We start from the raw sequence: 20,478 nt of genomic DNA on the forward strand, positions 1-20,478 counted from the left end.
ACTAATGATCCTTTCACAAATAGCAGTTCAATTTTACATGGATAAGTATTAGATTGGATTAATTAAATGGAATTTGACTCATCTGAAAAATAATTATTTAATTATTATATATTTATTAAAAATGCTTATCTTGGCCTTTGAGATTTGTAATGAGTACAAAGTATGTTTGTTCTCTTGGAAATGTAAATAAAAACATATGTACTCATGTATATGTATATGTACAAATTTTCCAAAATACTACTAATTATAGTAAGACAGTACAATTACACGAGCACCATAGACAACACTGACTAGATTTAAGATGATTCCTCTCGTCAAAACATCATTTCCTGCAGTATTGAACAGCAAAATATACTCAGAATACCACCAACAGGTTTAACACTGCTTTATATTTAATAATGCATGATGCGATATGTCAGAATATACACTTAATTCTCCATCGTAATTCAATTTCAAGAGTGGAGATGAGATAACTGAGCCGCTAAGTAAAAAAGGAAGTACTAGTCCCAAAGTGTTACATGTTGCATTGTATCAAGTATCGTAGTGCAGATTCGGTCTGATCGTCAATGTATGTGAACCAACCTGAATGCTATGGGGGGATGAGCGTTAGGAAATCTGACACTGATAAACGTCCTACACTCCTGCGATTAATACTGAGCCTGTCTTAGCCGACGTGAGACGAGTTCCACATGCAGAGGCAGCAACACCCTGTGTCTGCAAAACACCGACAGCTCATGAATGGATAAGAGCAGACGTTACGCAAAAAAGGTTCTACCTGAATTTTAAAGTACATTATCTGAAAGCCTCTTTGGTATAATATGATAGCTGAAAAGTGACAAAACGACATTTAACACTTAAACATAAAACAATATATCTGTAAAAAACATGAACGCTCAAAAAATACTTCATAACAAACCCATTTTTGAACAGGCCTTTCCACCGGCTTGAGTTACGGCTGATGCTTTAGGCGTCTGCAGTGTTCGTGGTGAGGCCTAACGCTGCGTTCGTGACCAGCTGGGAACTCACAAGTAGGAAAAATCCATTTGAACGTCCCTCAAACTCGTAAATCCAACTCAGAGATTTCGAGGTTAAGTTCTCAAGAGCTCAGTGACGTCATTTCAAGACGGTGGCGCCGATAGAAGAAGTAATAGCTTGTTTTCAGCGTTTTAAACAGATTTTTGAGCTTCTGTTCGTGTCCGATATGCTGTTTGTTTATAATGTGGATAAATACAGGAGGATACTGGGGTAATTGTGAGGAAAATAAATGAAGCACTCGCCAAACAGCTCTTTAATTCAATATTTATAGCAGACAGCAGCCAAATAAGCGCTGGCGGACTGAGAGCATCCATTTCTGACCACAAACAGCTTTGAGTTGTATGAAAGCTTTTAGGTGGGACGCATAAGATTCCTTGTTGGAAAATTCCAAGTTCCCAGTTGTGACTGACACAGCATTAGTGCTGGCAATATGTGAGAGGACATGAAATTTGGAACGACTGATCATTCTGTGGGTTAAGTGGTGGCCTGCAAGCGCTGATATATATATTTAAAAAATGTATTCATTTAATTTTATAAAAATCAACAAAAATATTTTTTATCTTTAAGTGTGGGCTCTTTTTTTGAGAGTCCCAGATTAACCTGGCTGGATCTGGGTGGATAGGATGGCCCTCCATCACCTCCCTACCATTTACAAACATTAGCGATGAAGGATGAAAAAATGCTTTGTTAATGGCTAAAACTGCCTGATAAATGCTAAAATCAGAGCACTGCAGACGTACAAAATGCAATGTTAGATAGATCTAATTGGTTTTAGGCTGTTAAAGACAAAATCAACTAATGATAAAAGCCCTTAAGGACGACTTTGAGGATTGTGGGCCACCAAGCTTGAAGATAAAGTGAGCTTCATGTTTATGACAGTAACACTACAGACGCCTCGCTGACCATAAGCCAGGCTTCTCTCCTGCAACATCTACTTCCACCTCTCTCCTCCTCTCCACACCCCGTCCACCCTTAATCCCTTTTCTGTTCGGGGTCCTGGAGACCCCAGCACCTCAAAAACCACACCTAACACTGATTTGTCAGCTTAATACTGATAACTTTTCTTAATTGCATGCTCACAAACTTTTCAGAAGACTTCTACTAAAAATTACACGTAATGGCAAACATTTATTTATGTGTATACATATATTTGTTCATAGCCAATGTAGCATATAAACATACTTTGGGGTCTCTAGGAGCCCAAATAACAAGGAAATAAAGGCAATCTCAGCAAAAGCATGAGGGTTAAACAGAGACGAACACCAGCCTGGCTGAGTAGATGAGGTCAGCCAGATAGAGGATGAAGTTCAGACCGGTCAGCACGGCGATGGCCAGCATCTTGTCCCACGGGCACAGTCCTACCATGGAGCCGCAGGAGTTGGGCCTGTGGCTTTTGCCGCCGTGCTTGTCGTCGAACTTGTAGAGGGGCCAGATGATGGTGGCCGACAGGTACATGGCCACGGCCAGCAGGGCGTAGGTGGACAGGAAGCGGGCGAAGGGGAACGGAAGGCATCCCGTCCACTCGGCTACACAGAGCACGATTATCCCCGCCGACAGGATGAAGCAGATGCAGTAGACGGCCAGGCACCACTTGGTGGCGGCGTTCTGGTCGTAGGAAATCGGTTCGCTGATGAAGACGAAGATGACGCAGGCGACGAAGGTCTCGCACACCTTGAGCAAGCCGGGCGCAGTCGCCATGTATCCGGACACCTCTCCTGGCCGAGCCTTGCTCAGGCTGACCTCGCTCAGGTATGCCACGGTGGCCAGGCAGGAGAAGACGGTGGAGACAATGCGGCAGTTGATCATCTCGTCACGGCCGCTGTAGCCCTTCAGGAAGTAAAGGGGGAAGATGATGGAGGCTGAGAGGCACAGGAGCGAGGCGTAGCAGGCAAACGTGATGGGGAAGTTCTTCCAGGAGACGGGGACACGGGCCTGCAGGCCGCAGAGCTCCACCAGAACCACCAGGAGCGTCCCCGCGAAGCTGAAGCTCCAGCAGAAGATGCACCAGTCGCCCGTGCCATGGGTGAGCTGGGCGCCGTACAGGGCCACGCTGAACGCCACGCAGGAGAAAATCATGGCCGCCACGCGAGTCCACAGCAGCGGAGAGGAGTGAAAAACTATCGCCATGATGGGATGCACACGCTAACCACAGAGGGTAGAGGAAGACTGGGGAACGTCTTTAAAGTCTTCTGTGTCTTTGGGATGCCTAGAAACACAAGATATATATACATACAATATATTATTTCCCTTTTTTTCATTGTTTTGATGTGAATTCTCTCCTTATCAGATCTTATCAGAAACCCCTCTCTTGTGGCTCCACCTTGCTGGTATACAGTTAGACACTGTAGCTCACCTGGAGATGCACCACAGTTTGTGTAAGCCATCCTATAATCCTCTAGTGAGTTTCTGACTACAGAGCCGCTCTTGGCTGGATATTTTTGGGTGGTGGACCACTGTAAACCCAGTAGTGGTCAAAGGTCAGTGTTTCCAATAAAGTGGCCAGTGAGTGAAAGTAGAAGGTAGGTGTTTCTAATAAAGTGGCCAGTTAGTGTAAGTACAAGGTGGGTGTTTCTAATAAAGTGGCCAGTTAGTGGAAGCACAAGGTAGGTGTTTCTGATAAAGTGGCCAGTTAGTGGAAGAACAAAGTAAGTGTTTCTAATAAAGTGGCCAGTTTGTGGAGATACAAGGTAGGTGTTTCTAATAAAGTGGCCAGTGAGTGAAAGTAGAAGGTTGGTGTTTCTAATAAAGTGGCCAGTGAGCGGAAGCACAAGGTAGGTGTTTCTAATAAAGTGGCCAGTTAGTGGAAACACAAGGTAGGTGTTTCTGATAAAGTGGCCAGTTAGTGGAAGAACAAAGTAAGTGTTTCTAATAAAGTGGCCAGTTAGTGGAAGCACAACATAGGTGTTTCTAATAAAGTGGCCAGTGCAAGGTAGGTTCTAATAAAAGTGGACGTTTGTTTGAAAATTATTTTGATAAACAAAAACAAAAGTTGCATTATAGCTACACTGGCTATAATATTCATACACAGCTATATATTCATATTCATGCGACTGTGCTGCTTATGCAGAAACGAGTGAAATGTTAACAAATTCTTCTCCTCCTGTTTAATGTCATCAGCACTCAGACAAAAAGGTCTCAGAGCAGCAGTTGAAAAATCCCTGCCTGTCGGCCAGCGGCCCTGTAAGAGCCTGTGAGTAATGTATTCCGGCTATTTAGACCGGCACGGCACAACCGAGACCTTTACTCAACCCCACAATCCATCTGTCATCAGCGCGTGTGGGAGGAGCCAGATAGCAGAACAATGGCAGCATTCAGACCCCCCCGTTAACTCTCCTACACTTCACTCCAACACGACGGAATCCCTCGCACACACAAACACGCGCTGGAGGCTGGTATAAACAGAGCGGACACGCCTTTCACTAACACATCTATCTTTCACACCAGGCTGATGGGGCAGGGGGGTGGGGGGGGCATGGAGAGTAAGTGGAGTGAGGGAGAAAAGTGGAGTGAGGGAAGAGTAACCTTAAAAGGAGAGAGAGACATAATGTAAACAGCTGTCATGCTCTCAGAGAGAGGAATGAAATGAGCTAATCTGTGGATTTATCTGTGTAAATATAACACCCCACTGTTCCTAATAACTAATAACCAGGAACTCGTATCACTGTTATTAAATCACAGTTAACTGTAGGCAGACCCACACACGAATTCCTCTTACACACAGAACTGACAAATCAGTTTGATAGCAGGTACTGAATAATCCATAGTAGATATTGAATAATCCATAGTAGATACTGAATAATCCATAGTAGTTACTGAATAATTCATGGTAGATACTGAATAATGCATAGTAGATACTGAATAATCCATAGTAGATACTGAATAATCCATAGTAGATACTGAATAATCCATAGTAGTTACTGAATAATTCATGGTAGATACTGAATAATGCATAGTAGATACTGAATAATCCATAGTAGTTACTGAATAATTCATGGTAGATACTGAATAATCCATAGTAGATACTGAATAATCCATAGTAGTTACTGAATAATTCATGGTAGATACTGAATAATGCATAGTAGATACTGAATAATCCATAGTAGTTACTGAATAATTCATGGTAGATACTGAATAATCCATAGTAGGTACTGAATAATCCATAGTAGTTACTGAATAATTCATGGTAGATACTGAATAATGCATAGTAGATACTGAATAATCCATAGTAGTTACTGAATAATTCATGGTAGATACTGAATAATCCATAGTAGATACTGAATAATCCATAGTAGTTACTGAATAATTCATGGTAGATACTGAATAATGCATAGTAGTTACTCAATAATTCATAGTAGATACTGAATAATCCATAGTAGATACTGAATAATTCATGGTAGATACTGAATAATCCATAGTAGATACTGAATAATCCATAGTAGATACTGAATAATCCATAGTAGATACTGAGTAATTCATGTTAGATACTGAATAATTCATAGTAGATACTGAATAATCCATAGTAGATACTGAATAATTCATGGTAGATACTGAATAATCCATAGTAGATACTGAATAATCCATAGTAGATACTGAATAATTCATAGTAGTTACTCAATAATTCATAGTAGTTACTCAATAATTCATAGTAGATATTGAATAATTCATAGTAGATACTGAATAATTCATAGTAGCTACTGAATAATTCATAGTAGATACTCAATAATTCATAGTAGATACTGAATAATTTATACAATATACTGAATAATATATAATAGTTCTGGAAAAATTCATAGTAGTCACTGAATAATTTCTTGTAGATACTGAATAATGTAAGTAGTTAATGACATTCATAGTCAATAATGTATAACAGTTACTTTTCTCATAGTAACTTTTTTTTCATTGCTTTGGCAACGGTTGCTAATTACAACTAGCGCAGTCTGTTTGAATCTGAATCAGCGAGAGAGAAAACCCCCAGGCCAGTGAAAGATGAGCCAGATAGAGAGAGAGAGAGAGAGAGAGAGAGAGAGAGAGAGAGATAGAGAATTGGGTGTCCTTTCTCCTCAGAGAGAGTCAAGTTTTAAACACAGGCTGGAATAGCACAGGCATGACTCACTCCTCCCTCACTTTTCCCTCTTCCCCTCCCTCCATCCCTCCATCCCTATTTCTCTCTCTCTCTCTGGGCGGTGTGTCAGAGTTTCCAGCTCCATGCTGATGTGTACCAGATGTTTAGGATCCCTCCAAACAGCAAAGCGAGAGAGAGAGAGAGAGAGAGAGAAAGAAAGATGCCTAATGTTTTCCATCATCCTCTACTCCACTCCCTCCAACCCTCCTACTCCTCCTCCACAGTTCTGCCCGTGAGCCGCTCTCTCACACGTCCTCACTCCCTCAGAGGGGCCTTAAAGAGAGACCTCAGCCGAATCAGTCAGTGATTTGCCCTTTACAGATGTAGTCGATCACCTGACTCATGTTTGGTGTCTGAAAGTTTGCTTCTTTAGTTTTAGTGCAGGAGCTACGAGGCTAATGGAGCTAACAAGTAATGGAAGCTGATACCCCTTAAACACACCAGGAGGAGGTGTTCAGTGTCTCTAATAGTCTTGATTCTGTGGTTTCTGACACTGTATGACTCACTGTTACCTATAACTGTGGACTAAAGAACATTAGTAAAGCTAAAGTCCGTAGCAGCGGCTAAAACAACTGATTTTTGTCCAAACCTTTGCATTTCCACAGATATGAGCACATCACGATGCTGACTGGTGTGCTAACCTCATTAGCTACATTGGACTCCATATTTATCCATGATAAGGCTTTAAATATCCTCTAGAGGGCGCTCTACTGAAGCCACTGCTCTAGTACTCCTAGAAATGTTGAAACGAAGGAGACGGTCACCAGCTGAAATGCGAACAGGAAAGCTTGTAATGCTCAACATGGCATCTGAGAAAGTCCCACCCTTCAAGACAAACAGCCAATCAGCTTGCTGTTTAAGCTGTGACGTAGAAACGTCATTGTGTGTCGTTGAACCAAATGCTACGAACTATTTACGAGGTTTTGGTAAGACTGACCACTGATTTCAAGTATGTTTTTAAAATGGCTATTTGGCCTTCAGTTTGGAGTATTTTGGTCTTGCCTCTTACAAAGACAGAGGAGTCTGGCCTTGTATGGCAGGAAATAACTGCCCAGGAGCGTTACAAAGGTGGCCTCTAAGGACTCTGATTCTTCCCAGAAATAGATTCTTATTGATTTATGATCTTTTGTTTAAGTTACATGATGGAATGGAACGTATTATTGCTTTCAGATGAAGTTTTGTTTTCCAGTGAGGAAAACAATGGAGGCATTTTTTCTATTGAAAAGTTACCACAACAGCTAACATATCGAGGACTTTCCTTATATAAGTGCCAAGCTAATGGTGATGTACATTTCACTAACTGGGTTTAATTCTACTTTTAGCAGCTCTAGCTTTAATACAGACATTTAAAATGTGTAAAATATGCATGTAACATTTCATAACTGTTAGAACAAAACCTCCAGCTATCTCCAAAATGGCAACTATACCCTGCTGAACAAACCAGCACAGACCAGCAAGCACTGCTGGTTTAAGCTGGTCTATGCTGGTCTAGTGCTTTTTTAGCTGGTCACCCCACCATGATCTTGCTAGTTGACCAGCATACCAGCATCAAAACACAACATTTACCGGTCTAGGTGGTGATGAGCCATGCTGGTCTAAGCTGGTCTATGCTGGTCTAGTGCTGGTTTAAGCTGGCCTATACTGGTCTAGTGCTGGTTTAGTTGGTTACCCCAGCATGGTCTTGCTAGTTGATCAGCATACCAGTATCAAGACACAACATATGCTGGTCTTGGTGGGGATGAGCCATGTTGGACCATGCTGTTTTTTCTAGCAGGGAACGGGAAGGAAAAATTATTCTTAATTTTTAATGGAAGTTAATGCAAAAAAATGTTTCCAAGTCATTTTTGTCAAATTTGTCAAAACAAGCAAGGTGGTGATTAGGACCAATTACAGTCAGAGGGAGGTCTCAGAACAAACAGTGTAGTGAGTAGGGCCAATCACAGTCAGGGGGAGGTCTCATAGCCAAACCCTGAATATTATTGGAGGAGCCTGTTAGCCTGCTGAGCTGAATGTTTTACATAGAGCATGTTTGGTATGGATTCAGGTCCAGGAATATGTTGACATTACATCCATAGGCGATCATTAATGCAGCACAGAGAGGGAGCCTAGCCTAGTGGCTGCATATACAGTGACATCATCAGCTATCTAGGCGTCTAATGCGTACTTCTGTGGTCTTGACTGATCCACCACATTTGGGGTACGGGGGAAATTTGGTAAATTAGATTTTTCTCTGAACTGTCGCCTGAACTCTTTGCCTTTACCGCCGCACGTTAGTTGCTGATTGATGACAGGAAACCGGGCAAATCGAATCCACTCTGCACTGAACGAATTTATCTGTACTCAAGCAATCCATCCGGAAAGCAATAGGAGCTCCCTCTGCTACAGTAAAACTGCCTTTTGACTTTGACCTTTAAGCGGATCTTAGCCTATTACTGCCCACAGAAGGGCCTCTTACGCCGGTTTTCATTGGAGAAAACAAAACAGAGGCAGACAGCTGGACCAGACGATCAGAGACACTTCTTGCTATGTGGTGTGAGCTGTTGTTTAAGGCTCCCAAGTCAGCAGGGGCCCAATGAGTATGCGGTAATATAATACATATAAAAGGGTCTTTGTTTATTTGAATAGTGATTTTTTTTGCACTTTGTAAAAAGTTAATCGTATACTATTTGCTCTATTTGTGTTTGTCAGGTGTTTTGTACTGTCATTTATTCAATATTCAGTGCTGATCTCAGAAGGAATGAGGAGGCTATTAGGGCCAATCACAGTCAGGGGGAGGTCTCAAAACTAATTAGGTGGCGATTAGTGCCAATCACAGTCAGGGGGAGGTCTCAGAACTAATTAGGTGGTGATTAGGGCCAATCACAGTCAGGTGGTGGTCTCAGAATGAATGAGGCGGTGATTAGGGCCAATCACAGTCAGGGGGAGGTCTCAGAATGAATGAGGCGGTGATTAGGGCCAATCACAGTCAGGGGGAGGCCTCAGAACTAATGAGGTGGCGATTAGGGCCAATCACAGTCAGGGGGAGGTCTCAGAACTAATGAGGCAGGGATTATGGCCAATCACAGTCAGGGGGAGGCCTCAGAATGAATGAGGCGGTGATTAGGGCCAATCACAGTCAGGGGGAGGTCTGAGAAGTAATAAGGTGGCGATTAGGGCCAATCACAGTCAGGGGGAGGTCTGAGAAGTAATAAGGTGGCGATTAGGGCCAATCACAGTCAGGGGGAGGTCTCAGAACTAATGAGGAGGTAATTAGGACCAATGTTTTGGTCAAAACGATGTAGTTCTGCTTCTAACCCTGTAACTTCAACCCAAACCCTAAACCTAAACTGGTCCAAATCCTAATTGTGTTTAGAATCAAATGATTTTCACTAGATATTGTGAACATCTGTAGATGATCTACAGGAGGCTGTCCGAACACAGTGGGACTGAAGACCCCAATGAGCATAAACAGCGCTGACCATGGCTCTCCAGCACTAACTCGATTTCACCTTTAATCCTGTGGAGCCTCCCAAAGAACAGAGCAGCCACTGAGCTCAACCATGCAGTTACATAATCATCATTAGAGACCCGTACAGTGAGTCACCCGCTGTAACGCACACACACACACACACTTGCACACACACACACACACATGCACTACTGTCTAAACAGAGCTACACACTCCACACCCCTCGTAATCACTTCAGTTCTGCAGCTGAGCGGTGGGAGTCGTGTCCAGACTGAAACTCTCAACCTGCAGCTGTTATTCATTTATTCAATCATTCAATTATAAATACTTCATTAAGCAGCTACTGTCAATTATTCACCACCCACTATGAATTATTCATTACTACTATAGATTTATTAACTTAGTGTAAATAGTGTGATTGTTGTAAATAGTCTAATTGTTCACTAAATACTGTTCGTTATTCATTAACCACTATGAAATATTCATCAACTACTATGACTGATTCAGTATCTGCTATGAATTATTCAGTAGCTACTGAGAATTAGTCACTAAATACTATTTGGTATTCATTAACCACTGTGAATTATGTAGTAATTACTATGGGTTATTCATTTTACATTATGAGTCATTATCTATTGACTTTTAATTATTCAGTATTGACTATAAGTTGTTCAGTACCCACTATGAATAACTAAGAAACGTCTATAAATTATTTAGGATCTACTAATAATTATTTGATATCTACTTTGAATTATTCAGTATGTACTATAAATTATTCAGTATCTACTATGAATTATTCATTACTACTATAGATTTATTAACTTAGTGTAAATAGTGTGATTGTTGTAAATAGTCTAATTGTTCACTAAATACTGTTCGTTATTCATTAACCACTATAAAATATTCATCAACTACTATGACTGATTCAGTATCTGCTATGAATTATTCAGTAGCTACTGAGAATTAGTCACTAAATACTATTCGTCACAACTGTGGGTTATTCATTTTACATTATGAGTCATTATGTATTGACTTTCAATTATTCAGTATTGACTACTGTAACTGCAATAAATTATTCAGTATTTACTTTGTCATTCAGTATCCACTATGAATAACTAAGAAACGTCTATGAATTATTCAGTATGTATGAAAAATTATTCAGTACCTACTATCAAACTCATGTGTGAATTATGTATGTAAGAGGAATTCATGTGAAGGCCTGCACACAGTTAACTGTGATTTAAGTAGTGATTTAGTAGTAAGAGTTTCTAGTTATCAGTTATTAGTAACAATAACCTTTTATATTTACACTCTCAGAAATAAAGGTTCTAAACTGTCTCTGGGGTGGTTCCCCTCTCGTCACTGGGGTGGAACCCTCAAGGGTCCATCTCAGTTCCTTTAGTCAGGGAACATAACTGAACCATAATCCACTGAAATGATATGTTCTAAGCTGTACTGACTCCACACACCCCGTCTCGTCTCCAGGCTTTTATTTTACTGTTCTGTTTAAAACATTCGGTTATGAAAAGGTACAAATATGAACTTTTCACCTGGAAAAACTTATTTAAGGTTCACAATCAGACCTTTAAACCACTGTTGGAGCTTTGAGGGAACATTTACACTGTTTGTACCTCGAAGAATGAAAAATGTACCTTTGTTCCTCACAGTGTTCATAGATTGAACTAGCTAATCTCATTCCTCTCTCTGAGGGTGTGACAGCTGTGCACATCATCTCTCTTTCTCCTTCAAAGGTTCTCCTCCCTTTTATTATAATTCAGTGTTTACTATGAACTACTACATAAAGTCTTACAGGACCTTTAGTTTATATTTTCAGGCAACAAACAACATGGAAACCGCAGAAGTGAGAGTCAGTTGCAAAACTGTGGAAATGATCAGACACATCTGTGTGTGTGTGTGTCCTGTGGTGGGTGTGTCCCCCAACACGCCGCACCCAGCGAGCACGACGGGGACTGACACTTCCAGCCCAACTCAAACACACTGGGATATATATGAAATATAAATAGTCTATTTGAACTCATTTACAGTATTGGGAATGGAACTGAGGGGGGCTGAAACACACAAACAGAATTTTTTTACAGTGAAGAAAAACACATTTTGTGTCACTTTCAATAAAATCTTATTTAAGATATTTAGATATTGAGCGCTAACATGTGAGAACGATGCTGTTTTGGAGCTTCAGCATTTAGTTTTAGACCAAAAGGATCCAAAAAACAGAGTCTAACAATGTTCAGTTCTTATGACTTCATTTAAGAATTTTCCACTCTACCTTAAATGGTGCAGCTGTTACATCCTGGCGCCTGGATCCAGAATATAACAACTACATCATTTAAGGTGGACTAGAAAATTCAAGGGATTTAAGGCGGAATGGAAAATTAGACTTGAGAAAGAGATAACACAAATAATTCACTGCTGTCAGAGCAAAACCTCGTATCTCCATTTTTTAGTTTTTGACATACTTTAAAAATGCCTGTTGTTCTTTACATTGTGTGTAAATTTCATGATGAATGGACCAAAAGAAACCACCTAAAATGACTTGGAAAGACATCTGGTTCCATTGACTTACATTAAAAGCAAAGCAGGTTTTTTACTTCTCCTGTGAAGTTGTCATTTTGGAGATACGAGGTTTTGTTCCGACAGCAGCGACATAGAAAACACAAACTTAATTACTAATGAATTAATTAACGCACGGTTTCTGATGTAAAGTGGGCTTCACTGAGCACGAGCCCACTGATGACTCCAACAGCAGCTCCACTTCACAGAAAAGCAAAGCAGATAGAAAGCAGGAGGGATTTTCTGGAGTTTGTTCTTACCTGCTGGTCAGTTCTGCTCTCCTCTCTCGGGGCTTTGTCCAGACAGAGTGGGAGCTGCAGGAAAAACCCCTCACTCACTCGCTCACTCGCTCACTCTCTCACTCACTCACTTACTTGCTCGTTGATTTATTCTCTGTCTCTGTTAGTCACTCCCTCTGTCTCTCTCTCTCTCTCTCTCTCTCTCTCTCTCTCTCTCTCTCTCTCTCTCTCCCTCTGTATTGGTCAGTCCCACCCCCCCCAACCTCTCTCTCTGTCTGTCTCTCTCTTTCTCTGTATGTCTCTCTCTCTCTGTCTATCTCTCTCATTCTTTCTCTCTTTTACTGTCTCTCTATCTTTATCTCTCTCTCGTTTCTGTTTTTCTCTCTCCCGCCCTTTTTCTTTCTCGTTTTTTTTCGCTCTCTCTATTTCTCTCTCTCTGTCGCTCTGTTTTTTCTCTCTCTCTTTCCCTCCTTCTCCCTCTCTTTTTCTCGATCTCCCTCTCTCTCTATTTCTCTCTCTCTTTCTTTCTGTTTTCTCTCTCTCTCTCTCTCTATTTCTCTTTCTCCCTCTCTCTATTTATCTCTCTCTGTCTCTGTTTTCTCTCTCTCTCCTTCTTTCTCTATTTCTCTCTGTCTCTCTCTTTTTTTTTTTTGTCTCTCTCTCTCTCCCTCCCTCTCTCTCTCCATCACACTCTCTCTATGTCCCTTTGCCAATTTTCCACCTAAAGCAGATTTTAGGTGGAAATTCTTACAGCCAGAAAAAGTAAATGGAGGGAAAATAAGTTTATTTTTAACTCCTGTTTTACGTGAATCTGTTCGCTGTGTGGAATTCAGGATTAACCCCTTCAAATCCTGGCCTTGTTACATCCTACAGCCATTTAAGGAGTTAAGGGAGACCCTTATAACACGTCCGCTGGAGTGTATTAGAGAGAGTGATCTACTTTCCCCACAGATCCACTTCAGTCAGTAACACTGAGCTCCCGATTCTCTCTCTGGGTCACTCTTCACTCTGCTGTGCTGTCCTGCTGGTCACTCCTCCCACTGGAGCTTCAGGCATTTTTCTTTTAGACCAAACAGAGAAGAATAAAGTACAAACTTCGGTTTCTATGCGGCTTCTTATCTGCCAGTTTCGTATTCAAATTCTCTGGTCCACCTTAAATAGGGCTGCGGTTTCTTTCAGGTGCCTCAGGCTCCAGAATGTAACAGCTGCATCATTTAAGGTGGAACGAAAAATTCAAACATACAGCCAGTTTCATCCTCGTAGTTCCCGTGCTGATGATGCTGCATGGACTAAGACGTTCCACTGCAGTTCTATGCGTTACTCAGTACTTAAGTAGCTTGTGGGTGGTTGCTAAGGTGTTGCTAAGCCATTGCTCTGATATTGGTGTTGCTAAGCCATTATTATGCTATCACAGGTGGTTACTAAACTGTTGCTAAGCTGTTGCTATGATAATCTAGGTGGTTGCTAAGGTGTTCCTAGACCATTCCTTTCTTATTCTATGTGGTTGCTAAGGTGTTGCTAGGCCACTGCTATGCTATCGCAGGTGGTTACTAAGATGTTGCTAGACTGTTCCTTTTTTAATCCTATGTGGTTGCTAAGGTGTTGATATGGTATCCTAGGTGGTTGTTATGGCGTTGCTAGGCTATTCCTGTGTTATCCTACACAGTTGCTATGGTGTTGCTAGGCCATTGGTATGGTATTCCAGGTGGTTGCTAAGGTGTTGCTAAGCTGTTCCTATGTTATCCCACATGATTGCTAAGGTGTTTCCAAGCTGTTGTTATGGTATTCCATGTGGTTGCTAAGGTGTTGCTAGGTGGTTGCTCCTGGTTTAGTTTTTCCCAGAGACACATTTCAATGCAATGTACTGTATAGACCAGATTTCGCCCAAAACAAGCAGAAACAGATATTTTCCCGTTCCTTTCTTTATTTGCTTTCTCTGGAACGAAAGGCGAGAGTGGTAAACATTGTGCTCAATGATGACGAAGCAGAGTCAAAACAGTTACAGACCATTTTGTCACTGATAGCTTATCCATGACAGAAGATAGAGGTGAACAATTTCTGAGTAAAGTGTTGAGTCCACACACAGGCTGAAGGCAGATCTGACTACGAGGGGCTTTTTTATAAGCTGTCACTACACATTTCCTTTGTTGTACACAGTTACACCACGAATGCTTGTTTTGTCTGTGTTTACGTTAGTGAGTATATGTTAACACATTTTGTCACTGTCCAAAGAAAAATGCATATAAAGTAAAAATGCATAAAAAACATGCATATGTGCCCTGATTGTTTTGTCCAAAGTACACATGACAGTTCAGTTCAGAGTGGTATCTATGCCCAGCCCATCTGCTGGGCCACTCTGACTCAGTCTTTTAACTGTATGTAAATAAAGAAAAAAGCGTAAAAATGCTTTCTAAATATTTTGGCTGATATCTTTTTTGTTTGCTTGGTTTGGGGTTTTGCAGCATGTTGAGCTGAAACGTATCTCTGGTAAAAAAAAAATATATACACAGGAGAAAAGACTAGATTCTCCTGTGTGGTATTTTTAGCCTGGCCTTTCACAGTGAAACTTTCATGCAACTATTTGCAACTTTGCAACAATTTCTGTGCAGCTTGACAGAAGCACAGAGCAGCTCAGCTGTGCACAGCAAATTGGATTACTCCACCAGTTCGGCAGAGTTAGCAGCTCACATTATACACAGTGTTGTTCTCGAGACATAAAGTCACCCGTGAGGTGTAATTTACAGATTTGCAGCATTTTCCCAGCTGTCAAAGCCCGTTTTTATTCCCTTCAGCATGATCACATGATGTATTGTCTGCATTTTGATTAATTTCATAAAACTCCACAAAGTTGAAACAAGAGTTTCAAACAAGTTACAGGGTGCTTAACATTATGCGATTCAAGTGCAGCTTAGTTTCATGTAGGTTTCAAGCAACTAAAGTTGCATGAAAGTTTCATCGTGTAAATTCAATCTTACATTTTACATTACTCTGTAAAAAAGATGGTTCTATATTAAGCTATGGGTTCTATATAGAAAAATGTTTTGCTTAAATGGTTCTCTGCATGCTGAAATGGTTCTCCAGATTGATGGAGAGTGTTGTATATGGTTCTGTATAGAATCTTTGAAAAATTGTTCGATATAGTACCAAAAAGGGTCCTGCTACTCTTATGATGCCAAGCCTGTAACCCTTTTTGGTGCTATACAGCTTTCATGATGCAAGGAACCATTTCTTTGCATGAAACGGTTCTATATAGAACTCATGGCTCTAAATAAAACCATTCCCTTTGCTAAGGAACCTTTCAGTGCTGATACTCTATAAAGAATTTGCTCTCCTGATTGTCCGTGTCTAACAGAAACGTTTGCTTTAGTGTCCTGAATATGGCTTCTGAGTGGAAATATGTTTTCAAGCAACTGAGAAAAAATGTAATACCTTTAAATAATAAAAGGTACTACAGTGACATTTTCAGAGTGGATTATATATATAAGATGAAAAAACGGGAGTTTCCAACATGAGACTCCTAACAACCACCTGGAAGAGCTGGTCGACCCCAAAACTGCCCCCATCAGATAAACAGCACTTAAAGCTTTCATCTCTGAGAGAGAGGAGAAAATCAAGCTGCTTCAGATCTGAAAACATCCACAGGTGTTTCTGTCCATCCTTCCACTGTGAGAAGACGACTCAGCGCTGTGGGTCTGAAAGGATGTGTAGCTGATCAAGAAGAACCTCACTGAGAAAAGGAGACGGACACATTAAACAAAGAAGCTGAACGATGGACTGACCACCCCAGAGTCCAGACCTCAACACCACTGAATGTGTTTGATTACTTCAGAAAATGATCAACCAGCTTCTAAGACTGAACTTTGGAGGTGTGTCTGCAGATTCTTTGAGGAGCTGAAAGTGAGTCTCCTGAAGAGAATGGAAGCTGGAATAAAGGTGAAGAGTGACTCACTGACCATCAGAGCTGAGAGTAGAGTTAGTTTAGTATATTAATAATTATATATTTGTGTCTGTGTAGTAAAAGTTTTTTGCTTTTTTCTGCTGTTTTTACTGGAAATTGAGTACGTTTTGTGCTGTGACTGCTGGACAGTGTTAATATATATATATATATATTACTATTAGTATTAATAATACTACACTCTTAAAACGATGGTCAACATTAAAGGGCTCTTTAATAAAGACAGTGGTTCTATATAGAACCATGAACACCCAAAATGGTTCTCTTCATGGTGAAATGTCTTCGGGTTGATGGAAATTGTGCTGTATATGTTTCTATATAGCACCAAAAAGGGTTCTGCTTTTGTGACAAGCTGACATCGTAACAGCAGCAGAACCATTTTTTGGTTCAGAAAGGTCCTATATAGAACCATATACAACACATTCTCCATCAAGTGTAAGAACCATCTCACCATGCAGAGAACCCTTTAATCATACAAATGTTTCTTTGACTGTTCGTGGTTCTTTGTAGAACCATTGTTTTTACTAAAGAACCCTTGAAGAACCATCTTTTTTAGAGTGGACTAATGATAATAATAACAATGTAAACATTTATTAATGTACAATTTGTCATTGGATGGAATGCAGTTCTGCTTCACTGCACTAAAACATTAACATAGACAGTAAATCTGTAATATTTTTGTATTATTTTAATATATTTGACTATTTATATGTAAAGTAACCTTCATGCTGCAGTTCAGATGCAGCTGAAGAATCTCAGTAGCGTTTTCTATTAATAACGAGCTCAACATTAATGCTGTTTATGATGCAGCAGATCCTGCTAACGCATCACATCCTCCGTTTGTTTACGCTGCCTGCCATGGAAACCAGATGCCTGTTTGTGTAGTATTTATAAAATGTGGTTAAAGTGATGTGTAACTCAAGAGTTCGTTTCCGGCAGAAATGCAGCGTTTCCCCTCACACCCCCCCCACACACACACCCACACACACATGCCTGTGCATGTGAGCAAGCGGGGGTGGGGTCAGCCTAACACATTTTGCTTTTTGCTAAATGATTTTAATTTCAGCAAGAGTAGAATAGAGCCTGATAAACTTCAGTCTCTTGAATTTTCTAGTCCACCTTAAATGGCGCAGCTGTTACATTCAGGATCCCTTAAATTTTCCAGTCTACCTTAAATGGCGCAGCTGTTACATTCTGGATCCCTTGAAATTTCTAGTCCACCTTAAATGGCACAGCTGTTACATTCAAGATCCATTAAATGTTCTAGTCCACCTTAAATGGTGCAGCTGTTACATTCTAGATCCCTTAAATTTTCCAGTCCACCTTAAATGGCGCAGCTGTTACATTCTGGATCTCTTAAATTTTCAGTTCCACTTAAATGGCACAGTTGTTATACTCTGGATCCCTTGAATTTTCCAGTATACCTTAAATGGTGCAGCAGGTACCTTCTGGATCCCTTAAATTTTCTAGTCCACCTTAAATGGTGGACCGTTTTCTTTACTACAGAACCCTTGGAGAACCATCTTTTTAAGAATGTAGATTAACTCCTTAAACTGTGTGCATATTATTCAGTTATTAATCTTAAATGTCCACTTTTAAAAAAGATGGTTCTTCAAGGGGTCTTTAGTAAAGACAGCGCTTCTATATAGACCCATGAACACTCAAAGAACCATTTGCATGATTACATGGTTCTCTGCATGGTGAAATGTTTCTTTAGATTGATGGAGAATGTGCTATATGTGGTTCTACCTTCTTTAAAGGCTAGCAGGGTTACAAGCTTCACATTGTAACAATGGAAGAATCCTTTTTGGTTCTATATAAAACCATATACAACACATTATCTATCAATCTGAAGAACCATTTCACTATGCAGAGAACCATTTAAGCATGCAATGGTTCTTTTAGTGTTCATTCTTTATACAACCACTGTCTTTACTAAAGAACCTTGAAGAACCATCTTTCTCAGGGTGTACTATTATAATATACTGCAATGTTAACATACATGATTCAGTGGCTTCTATGGCATTACAGTCACTGTACAGGGCTTGTGGAATCTGATTAGTTATTAAATCTGATTAGTTATTAAAACGTAATTTCGTTAGCTGCACTGTTAAACACAGTGAGAGTATCTGACGGTATATTTGGGTGAATCTTTCCTGCGGATGATCGTGGAGTCAGTGGAATTTGCCTTTATAAATAAGTTAATAAAGCGTAACTGTATCCCTCCCTGCTGTCTCACTGAGGTCACGGACGACAGCTGCAGCAATTTCAGGCTTAATGTTAAAATTCCTCGGTCAAAACTTCAGTGAAATCAGTCGTCACGTTCCATCATCACCAGACACAGCGCAGGGCTCCCCTCAGCGTGGAGAGGAAGCAGAGAGGGCTTTACCTCAGGGTCAGTTCACAGCCGAGCCAACAGGGGGCAGCCTTGTCTCATCATCATCCACAGGACAACAGGCGCCACAGCTCCAGCACTGTTACATTCTAACCCTCATTACTGTTCAGGGACCGTCCTCATTCACACACTGCAGGTCTGCAGCTCCGCTGACTGTATTAGTGCTGTTCGTCAGTGTCAGTGTGGCTGTCATTTATCCTCATTTTGTCCCCATCACTTTTTAATACGTCCTCATTTTGTCCAACATTCAAATTTCTCCCCTTACTTTTTTAAGAAAGGTCCATTTTGTCCCCACTTTGTAAAATATCCCCATTTTGTCCCCACCATGTTTTTAAACTCTCAATTTGTCTCCTCACTTTATAAAAACCTTCCTATTTCACCCACTTTTCAAAATGTCCCCATTTTGCCCCACCACTTTTTAAAACACTCAATTTTGTTCCCACCACTTTTTAAAAATGTCTCCATTTTGTCCCCATTACTTTTTAAAACACATAATTTTGTCCCCACTTTGTAAAATATCCCTATTTTGTCCCCACCACTTTTAAAATGCTGTATTTTGTCCCTGACCATTTTTAAAATGTCCCCTTTTTGTCCCCACCACTTTTTATACCTTTTTGGTCCCCACCACTTTTTAAAATCGTCTCCATTTTGTCCCTGCCACTTTTTAAATGCTTCATTTTGTCCACTTTGTATAACATCTCTATTTTGTTCCCACCACTATTAAAATGCTCTATTTTGTGCCTGACACTTTTTAGAAGTTTCCATTTTGTCTCTGCCACATTTTAAAACACTCAATTTTGTCCCCACCACTTTTAATATGCTCTATTTTGTCCCTGACACTTTTTAAAACACTCAATCTTGTCTCCACTGCTTTTTAACACATTCCCATTCCATTCCCATGCGTTTCTACAATGTCCCCATTTTGTCCCCATTATTTTTTAAAACAATACTTATATTTAGCCCACAAGAACACTGGATTTTCCTAACTACAGTCAGCAGAACCAGAGAAAGATGTTAGTAATTATTATCACATTTTAAAGAGCACATGTTATGGAGCCCCTTACAAAACACAGTGATTAAAGTATTATAATAACTATATAGAACCAGTTTGTGCTTAAATGGTTCTCTGCATGGTGAAATGGTTCTTCAGATATATGGTTCTATATAGAACCTTTTTGAAAAGGGTTCTATATAGCACCAAAAAAGGTTCTGCAATTGCTTAAACAGAAGGTTGTATTTTATTAATGTAAATTTTATTGATGTAAATGGTGTTTTAACTGTAAATTGAGTATTTTGTGGCTGATGAAAAGTGAGGTTGAAGAGGGCACCATTCCCCACTTTTAATTTTACAGTCAGAACAGTTCAAAATGATGTAATCTTGTATAACCACAGAGCCTAAAACACTCTAAATAACGTATTTCTACAATAATATACTGCATTCAAGCCAGTATGATACTTTAACTATGTTTTACAGCTTTATATACCATCCTGTGGTGCATTCTGGGAAAACATTTACAGTACAGGCAGATAATACTGTATCAAGGACTTTGTGCTTTTCTGAAGGCTAGTTTATTTATACAGAACATTTCATACACAGGGGCAATTCAATGAGCTTTACGTACATAAAAGCAGAAAGAACATCAAAAGAAAATAAAGGCAAAGGGCTTAAGAGTGAAAACCATTAAAAAAAACAGTAAAATAAATGCAATAGTA

General features: G+C 40.2%; 1 protein-coding gene across 1 annotated transcript; it reads right to left on the reverse strand.

Moving 5' to 3' along the window:
• Positions 1-1,623: 1,623 nt before the first annotated feature.
• si:dkeyp-66d1.7 (myeloid-associated differentiation marker homolog) lies at positions 1,624-12,601 on the reverse strand. The gene is made up of 2 exons (XM_036596700.1): positions 12,437-12,601; positions 1,624-3,241 (listed from the first exon to the last, which is right to left on the reverse strand). The coding sequence occupies exon 2, from the start codon at positions 3,160-3,162 to the stop codon at positions 2,281-2,283; it is 882 nt and encodes a 293-aa protein (XP_036452593.1). The 5' UTR covers positions 3,163-3,241; positions 12,437-12,601; the 3' UTR covers positions 1,624-2,280.
• Between the last annotated feature and the right edge of the window lie 7,877 nt (positions 12,602-20,478).

Source organism: Colossoma macropomum, unplaced genomic scaffold, assembly GCF_904425465.1.
Source record: "Colossoma macropomum unplaced genomic scaffold, Colossoma_macropomum, whole genome shotgun sequence".
In the NCBI taxonomy this organism is placed as follows: domain Eukaryota; kingdom Metazoa; phylum Chordata; class Actinopteri; order Characiformes; family Serrasalmidae; genus Colossoma; species Colossoma macropomum.